An 8,922-nucleotide genomic window follows, 5' to 3' on the forward strand; every position below is an offset into this window, starting at 1 on the left:
TTTATTAAAAAAATTATAAATTATTTTTTTGTATGTGTCAATTTTTTTTTAGCAAAATGAATGAAGTATTAACAAGAATAAGAATATGTTCTAAATTAATGAGAAAATATTATGTAAAAAAACTTCCAGCATGCAAATCTTGTGAGCTTTTCAGTTTTATTCAGAGAATCTAATGAAAGCATATTTGAGAGTGTGGTTGTTGTTGTTTTTTGAAATAGTTTTTACTTGAAAATATATTAAAATAATATATATATATTTTTTAAATTTATTTCTGATAACAGCATACTAAAATGATCCCCAAACAAAAAAAAATTAATTTAAAGTAAAAATAATTTCAAAATTTACTTAAATTTCAATGCAAACACAGCCCCAAATAATCACTTAGAGAATCTTTGACCACGTAGTGCTACTCAAAACCGTTTCTCACTCCCTTTATTTTTTATGTTCTTTGGAAGTTTTTGAAAAATTGACACAATTAGGATAAAAGTTTTGAGAGAATGATATAAATTGAAAATAATATTTGGAATATAGCACAATTTAATCACAATCATTTTTTGAATATCAATTTTGTATGCACTATGTTGTTTGGTCAAAACCAAAATACATGTTTCATATAAATTAATTAACCTAAACAAAACTCAACCCAAAATTCTATGAAGATCTAATGATCAAAAATTAAAATTCAAGATCTAATGGTCAAGAAAGAAATATAAGATAAGATGAAGTGGAAGGAGAGAGAAATGGGGGAGAAACAAAATGAGGAAAAAAAATGGATCACTAGGAACACACCGAGACTTTGTTTTCAACACACGTTAGAAAGATTTCGACGAGATAATTCTAATTACACTTTAAAAGACCACCAAACGAGGTTGTAATTAACCTCAAACAAAAATCCTAATCAATTATAGCTTTGTTTTGGGGTGTTTGAAGGTGTAGTTAGAATCGTCTTGTCGAGATCTTTCTAACGATACCAAGTATGTAAAAAACAGAGTTCTAATGTGTATCCAATAACCTATTCTTTCTTTCAATCTTTTTATTTCCTCATTCTCTCCTCCACATCTGCTTTCTCCTCTCTTTTTCTTGGTCACTAGATGTATTTAATTTTTATAAAATTTCAGGTTGTACATGTCAATTAATTTAAATAAAATATGGATTTTAAAATAACTGTTATTTTCAATAATAATTACGTTCAAAACTGTGTTATTTTACTAACCTGTGTTATTTACCCAAAAAAATCTTATCAAACTGGTAAAATGATAAAAGACCCTCATCTCTGAATTGTAATTATGTTCTTGGTGTCTTGATTTCACATTGAAACAGCGGACTATTTTTAAATAGTAGGTGGTGATGCCAATGATAAGAGAATACTGAAAATAGTGGACTATTTTTAAATAGGAAGTGCTGATGCAATGATGATAAGAGAATAAAAATGGAGGTATAGAGCTTACTTTATATCTTTCTGAGCTTGCTTAGGGATTTTAGGGCCAAGAAAAAGAACCTTTATAATGAAAGTGATTCTCTCTTAGTGGATTCAGTGCTCAAAAGAAAGAACCTTATTCCATCATCTGGTTTAGTTTAGGGAAAAGCAGGCCGCCAGTTCCCCTGTGCTCTAAAGGTCCACTTTGTTAATGGGAATCACACCCTTGGCCCAGCTAACATCGAACCACAACCTCTAAATTTCAATGCTTTTTTTTGCCCTTTTCGAGTAAAATTTTGATGGTTTTGTCAAGTTTAGCCTTTAAACTCTGTAGAACATTCATTTTTTGGAGTGCGTAAATGAACTGTATGTCATGAGTACCTGATCCCTTATGCTCTTCCTTTATCAAGATAAAAAGAGGCTGGAAAATGAAAAAGAAGAATGAAACTGTTTATCTTTTGCACATTTCTTCCATCTTAAGGTACACTGAATTCTTACATTATATGTAAATACTTATACGGGCTTGCATTCTTTAGCTGTCTCACACGAGAGAGAAATCTTGGCATTACTTGTAGATCATTGGATTTCTGTCAGACTGAAAATATTCGGGGTAGCTCTAAAAGAGGACCCGGACCATAAAGTATGCCAATGAAAAGATCAAGAAATTGCCTGCAACGATTCAAAGATGATCGATATGAATGATTGTATAGTTGGATATCAAGGACCAAAAATAGACCCGAAGGGAAGGGAAAAATTAATTGAAGAAATGTAGATATATACCTGCAGTGTGCCTTGGGAGAAGCCTCGGACTGTGATTATATGGTGATCGAAAGAAACAATCTGATGTTGTGTTGAGGCCACCAGGACAGTTACAAACAAATGTGTTGTAAGCTCCGCCGTAACCACAAACTCCATTACTTCTCTCGCAGTTAGCACAAGAACTTGGATAGTCATTGTACACATTGAACTTGTATTTAAGTGCTATCCCATACTTCCAGTTTTCAGGGTTAGATTCTTGGCCATTGAAGCTATAGAACCCAGAGTATGAAGTGCATTGCAACTTTTGTAAATCCATTTCAAAAGAAGGCCCAAGATCTACTGGTGTGTAAACACAGCAGGTAGAGATTGGAAGATTGAGCATACTGATTGCTCTGCAAGAATATAAGAAACTGCAAATGGGTGCACCTGTTCTGTCACACTGAGGGATTACTGTGGTGTTGCTATCAACATCATAGGCGCCATTGGTTCTGTAGATAGGTGATGAAGTGGTTGAGCAGTCAAGTAAAGTAAAGACTGTATCGTCGTGAAAAGAGAAGGGAGCGTCCCAGTCTAGGCCAAACCCTTTGCTTGTTTGAGTGCAAGCACAGGTTGACATCGAGGGATCAGAGATGTGTATAACTTGACTGGAATATTCTATGTTGGTGACCGGATAGCAGCCAGTATGGGTGGTTAAAGTGAGCTTTTCTTGGTTGCAAGTCACGTATTGTTGAAATCGTGGATCCCCACAGCCAAGGCCAGTTCCAAAGGGATACTTGATGGGAATTTGGCCACAGGAGTTCTTGCAGGTTTGCGAGGCTACCAAGGAGGAGAGGGTTGTGAGAGTTAAGAAGTAGAGAAGAAGGACACAAGAATATTGCTTGACCTTCATCTTATTTACTAGTATAGATTAGAGAGAGCAGGAGGAGATAGTTGGCCGGAGAGGTGAGATGTGAAGATTTCCATTGCTAGCTTGTCTGTGCATTCATTATATAGTACTGGAAGAAGCTAGCTAGCTAACCGGCTGTTGTCTTACCTTTTGGGGCAGGGGGGGAAATTAACTAAGAGGCATGGTGTGCGTTTGTTTCAAGCGGATACATTACTTTTGTGACTTTCGGTGTTGGGATATTGCTAGCTTCGCTTTTCCCTACTACTATTAGATGCCTTGTTTTGATCACTGCTCAGTCTGCTCTTATGCTTTTAGTTAGTTTGTGTGATTAATCTGGCTCGATATTGTTGTAAGAGTCTAGACTTCACGAACCATTAGATGCATTGCCCACGCCTTTGTTTTTGCTAGTCCTGTCTGTCCTTCCTTCAGTACCAACAAAAAAAGAAAAAGAAAAAAAAAGGACACTTTCGATCCACTTAGCTTAGCTTACGGGATAAGTTCTTATTAGGAGGTGTGGATTCTAGTTTGAGGAGGATAAAGCCATTGATGTAGTTTGTAAATAAATAAATAAGAAAATAAATGTTTATTTTATATTAAAAACAAATTCACTTCTAAGTATTTATAAGATAGTGTTTGTTTGATAAAAAATAGTTTTTTAGAAATCATTTTCCAAACTAAATAGCTTTAATTTAAAATATATCTGTTTCAAAAGATATAATATTTTATTATAAGATTTTCAAGTCTAATAAAATCTATCACTACAGTACATAAAACATATATAAAAAAAAATATTTTTATTTTTTTGTTTTATCTTCTTATTCTTTCAAAGATTTAAATAGTGTAGTTATATCCTAGAAGTATTATCTTTGTATAGAACAAACAAACACTTTAAAAACAACGTTTTTACGCATCTAAACCAAATCCTTATCTAATTCTATCTTAAACTATTTTTCGTACTAATAGCATATATTCTCACAGATTTACGTGGAAACAGAAACCAGATACAATGTTTTGAAGAATCTAGATCGACAAGTAATGCGTATTACCTTACTAAAAAATGAACATGACCCACCCCCTCCACCCCCAAAATAAGGGCTGCCATTGTATTTGACGAGTGACACAGCTCCTTGTAAGCTGTCAAGACAACAAGGCATGGAATAAAATCAAATCGATGAACGTTCCCTTTTTTCTCCGCACAATAACATGGTATGATTATTCTAGTTCAAAACGACAGGAGGGTTGCTGCTTTATCGACACAATAAGCTATATTTAACATGTACTCGGCATGCTACACAGGATAAGACTGGATTCAACGAAGTATACAAGTTATGTGTAATATTTGGTGTATATATTAATTAGTACATGAAACGTTTTATAGTATTTTAAGCTCATATTGGACAAGACAATGATTATTTCAGAATCTGACATGCAATAATATAATTTGTGTTGGGACATGTCCAATATTATAATCTGAAATTTTTTTCAGTGATTTTTTTTTGTGATATTTTTTTAATTAAAAAATATTTTTATAAAAAAAACATATGCCTGCTTTACTTCGAAGATGCTGCTGGTACTAGTTTCTTGAGGAGTTGGTTTCTTTCCTATGTTCCTCATGTAAAAAAAAAAAAAAGCTATTATTTGATGGTTCGGTCTTGAAAGCATTTCTTTCAATCTTCTCATCCTCTCTGTCTGACTTTATTAAATTAGTTTTTCCATCATTTTCAGGGTTTTTGTCTTTGATATTTGATCTTTTATTTAATTTATCCTTTTCAGATTTTTCCTGCTAGAATAAGTTGTGGTAAAGAATTTTTTTATTTCATCACCTTGTTTCGAGAGAATTTTTCTTCTTGGTTACTTTTCCATGATTCCTAAAGATTTTATAATCAATAAAATAGTAATTGAAGAAATTTTAAAATGCTTTAAGAGTAATAATCAATATTTACTCTACAAGAGAAATTTTTTTATTATAAATTTTTAATCATACCATATCCTGCTTCAGTAGTTGCATCTGTGAGTTTAATATGTTGCAGTATATCTGTCACTAAATTTGTTATAATATCACCTCAATGGTGTTCATAAAGATGCGTAGGATTGCTGAGGCTCGTCTTGGCAGCCAATGAAGAATGAAATGATCATCGTCCATGCTTCTATGATTCACAGAGGGAGGCCATGGAGGATGCTAGTTTGAATGTCATGTGTACTGTCAATATTGAGCTCACTGCTGCTGCCATTGCTTATGGTATTGACAAGAAGGCAAGAAGGCAGGCAAGAAGGCAAAGGGTACTTCTGATGTCTCTCTTCTTACCATTGAGGAGGGTGTCTTTGAGGTGAAAGCCACTGCAGTGCTGAAGATACTCTCCTTGGAGGTGATGACTTTGACAACGAACTTAAGAGAGAACAAGAAGGATATTAGCGTTCGATTGCTGTTGATTTTATTCTTTTTGGAATAGAATGGAGGAACCCTAGTATAAATACATTTCACGTACAGTAAAGTAGAGTAGTATCCATATCCTATCGTAAACCTGATTTTTTATCTTCGAGTTTTACATGAACATAATCAAGTAAAATTTTTTACTATACATTCAGGGCTGGTATCCTTAAACAAAACTCTTTCCAATCCATTCTATGAGACTTAGTTATTTAGTTGTGTGTGTAGATGTCCGGACCATCTTGCGTGTAACTCGATTAATTTCTCGGGGTCTAAAGTTAATAATCATGTAAACCTCCAGTAGCATTACAGGACTCAAACAAATGACCTCTACAGAACAAATCTAAAATCTGCCTAATTGAGTTACACCTCATAAAATTTAAATTTAAATATTATAATTGTTAAATCTTGATTGATAAGTTAATCTTGAAACTCAATAATATAAATAATATAAGACTTAACTTGAGTTGAGATTGAAATTGAATTAGACAAGAAATTTATCAAGTTAAACTTAATTAACCTGATCAAAATTTGGTTGACACGACATAACTATTCAATCTAATTTAGCCAAAAATTACCAAAAAAAATAAATATAAATTCGATGTTATCATTGTAACCATGTTCTTGCTAATAGCAAAAGGCTACTCTACCAACCTGCTACAAGTGAATTTGTGATACAGAAAGTATATAATATATACTATATTAATTAACCATATATATGAAAAACATGTTTCAACTAAAAAGATATTGTGAACCAACAAATGTGTTGGAGATGTTCTTGAATCCCTGCATTGGGAAACGTGCACCTTTTGTGATATGAAAATTTGACAACTCATCGAGGACATAATTGTGAAGCATGTGATTCAATGAATTGATGCGTCACTCGAAAGACTCGAAGCCAGGTTTCAAGACAGATTCGACAACTATGGTGAACTTTTTAATTATTAGCTAAAAAAGTTGTTTTAATTGAAAAAAAAAACAAAAACAAAACTTTAAAATGAAAATGGAAAAGACATAATATTTAATAATATTAATTATTTTCTTCACAATTAATATTTCTTAACATTTTACATAGTTGTCTGCTTGGCTTGAATCTAACTAATTAAAAAGGACATGCAGATATTGAACCAACCCACTTAGTTACCGTATCAATCAAAGTTTATTATTTTTATTTTTTTTAATTAAAATAGCATTATTTTAGTATTTTTTAATTTTAAAACAAGGTTGTAAGTCAATTTTGTTGAGTTACCTAAATTTTTAAATTAATATTTAAACTCGCTTGTTTCAAGTTTCCATCCATGAATTCATGAGTTTATCATATCAAATTGTCAGAACAAAACAAGTTTAATAAATATTATATTTTTTTGGTGTAAACCATGCTTTTTTGAACAAAAATAATTTTTTAATTTGACATAGAATGAAGTAATATAAGAAACACAATAAATAAAAGATCACATTAATTTACCGACTAGGAATCACACTGAAACCTAATTCAAAATCTTATCACTGAATATTTGTTATTTAGTATTTTATATCTTTAGAATATTTACAACTCCTTAAATAAATTTAAAAACTTAAACCAATAAGAAAATCCCCAAAAAAAATCCTAAACAAGCTAGAAAAATAATCTTAATTAAATATAGTAAAACAATAAAAAAATTCTAATTTAAATAGAAAAAAAAACCATAATTATCAACTGTGAAAATATAACAAATCCTAACCAATAATTTCTAGAATTATAAAAAAATAAACCTTTTTAATTTTACATTGCTATAAAACTGTAACTCTATTAAAAACAGAGTCTTAAAATCTTCTAAATCTTCTAACAAAATTTTAGCATGAATAAAAAATTATTACCAATAATATAAAAATGTACATTAAAAAAATTTCCTCCATTATTTTTGTTCCTAGGATATTATTATTATTATTATCTATAAAGCTAAATGGTGTGATGTTTTTACTGTAGCCACACAACTGTTCACCCTCTCACGTTTTAATGTGGATTACAATAGTGAAATTTTTGAAAATTTATAATTTGGTTTTCAAACTTTTCTTTTGCATAATTGAGCTCAAATTAGTGCCCAATTGTATTTTTTTTTTGCGGGGTGAGAGTTGAATTGCTAGACAGGTGACTAAAGTGCAATACACAAGTAACATAGATGGTGCGTTCAAATTTGATGGTGAAGTACATTTTTGTCCCCCATATTTTTTTTACTATAAAATGACCAGTCATTTGCATTTTTTAAATATTCATTTTAGTACCAAACTTCAATTTCATCATTTTTCAGTCTTTATTAGGTGAGAGGAGAGAGAGGCAATTGTCAAAATCTAGCATAGAGAGAGAAACGCATCGTTTCAACAATTATAGCCACCAAAACGTTAGATTTTTGTTCTAAATGGTTCCATATGATGATGAGAGTTTGAATTAGGTGTTTTGTTACCTTAAAAATGCCTAAAAAAATAGTTCTAATCTAAGGAAGAAATTAGGTTCCGGGTTGATTCTTGGTTTTGGATCGTTTTTTTCCGTTGTTGGAGGTTTAAGGATAGGTTGAACATGGTTATGAGGGTGTTTTCTAACTATTTTCAGTTAGAAATGTGTTAAAAATTAGTTTTTAGAAGAAAAAAAACCAAGCATCCTGATTTTCCAGCCACCATAGTGGCTGAAATCTAGGTATACCAAATAACGCGTCTTCTTTTTTCAAATTGAATTGGGAAAGATGGCATGTCATCCACACTATTATCTTACAAAAAGGCCCACTCAACTAGCCCTGATGTTGCAAGCCTACGCGCGAGCCCTTTACACATATGCCAGACGCTAGGCGTGGCCTCATTCTTTGCATTTTTCTTTTCTTTAGAACTTTTTATATATGTTTTTTAAAATAATCTTTAAATTTGTATTTTACTTCTTTGTGATTCTTTTTGCTTATTTATCCTCTTTTAAATAGTGATTAGTTTTAAATTACATTGGATTTGATTAATTTCTTAAGTGGTTTGTATTATTTATTTGTAGTTGTTTTAATATTTTTTATATATTAAATTTATTTTTAGAAATGAAAAATATTTATTTATTATGATATTTTTAATATATGCGGCCTTGCATAATAGTTTTTTTTATTTTATCTAATAAATCTTATGCGTTTGTCGATTTTTATTTCAAATTGATTTGAATAAACAAATTCATTAAACACAATCAAGTAAATTATCATATTATGGTATTAAATATCTTAATTTATATTTATTTATTAATTTTTCTAATTTTTTTCTTTAAGAAAAAAATTTACGAACCCAAAATCGGTTTGTTAGGGTGTCTTTTATCTCTCTCTCTCCCTCCTGAACTTGACCTTTTTTTTTGTTTATTTTTTTTATCATATTCTAAAAACATTAGTTTCATAGAAAATGGCTAATGAGTTTAATATTTTTTTTTTCATTAGT

At 31.0% G+C, this 8,922-nt stretch overlaps 1 protein-coding gene across 1 annotated transcript; it reads right to left on the reverse strand.

Moving 5' to 3' along the window:
• Positions 1 to 1,846: 1,846 nt before the first annotated feature.
• Positions 1,847 to 3,258, reverse strand: LOC7460785 (wall-associated receptor kinase-like 10). Its single transcript, XM_002314586.4, has 2 exons — positions 2,198 to 3,258; positions 1,847 to 2,086 (listed from the first exon to the last, which is right to left on the reverse strand). The coding sequence occupies exons 1-2, from the start codon at positions 3,063 to 3,065 to the stop codon at positions 2,034 to 2,036; spliced, it is 921 nt and encodes a 306-aa protein (XP_002314622.3). The 5' UTR covers positions 3,066 to 3,258; the 3' UTR covers positions 1,847 to 2,033.
• Between the last annotated feature and the right edge of the window lie 5,664 nt (positions 3,259 to 8,922).

Source organism: Populus trichocarpa, chromosome 10, assembly GCF_000002775.5.
Source record: "Populus trichocarpa isolate Nisqually-1 chromosome 10, P.trichocarpa_v4.1, whole genome shotgun sequence".
Classification (NCBI taxonomy): Eukaryota; Viridiplantae; Streptophyta; class Magnoliopsida; order Malpighiales; family Salicaceae; genus Populus; species Populus trichocarpa.

Coding starts and splice junctions, on each gene's coding strand:
- LOC7460785 (XM_002314586.4), bottom strand. CDS start 3,065: ATGAAGGTCAAGCAATATTCTTGTGTCCTTCTTCTCTACTTCTTAACT. Junction 2,087..2,197: donor TCTCCCAAGGCACACTGCAG/GTATATATCTAC, acceptor GAATCGTTGCAG/GCAATTTCTTGATCTTTTCA.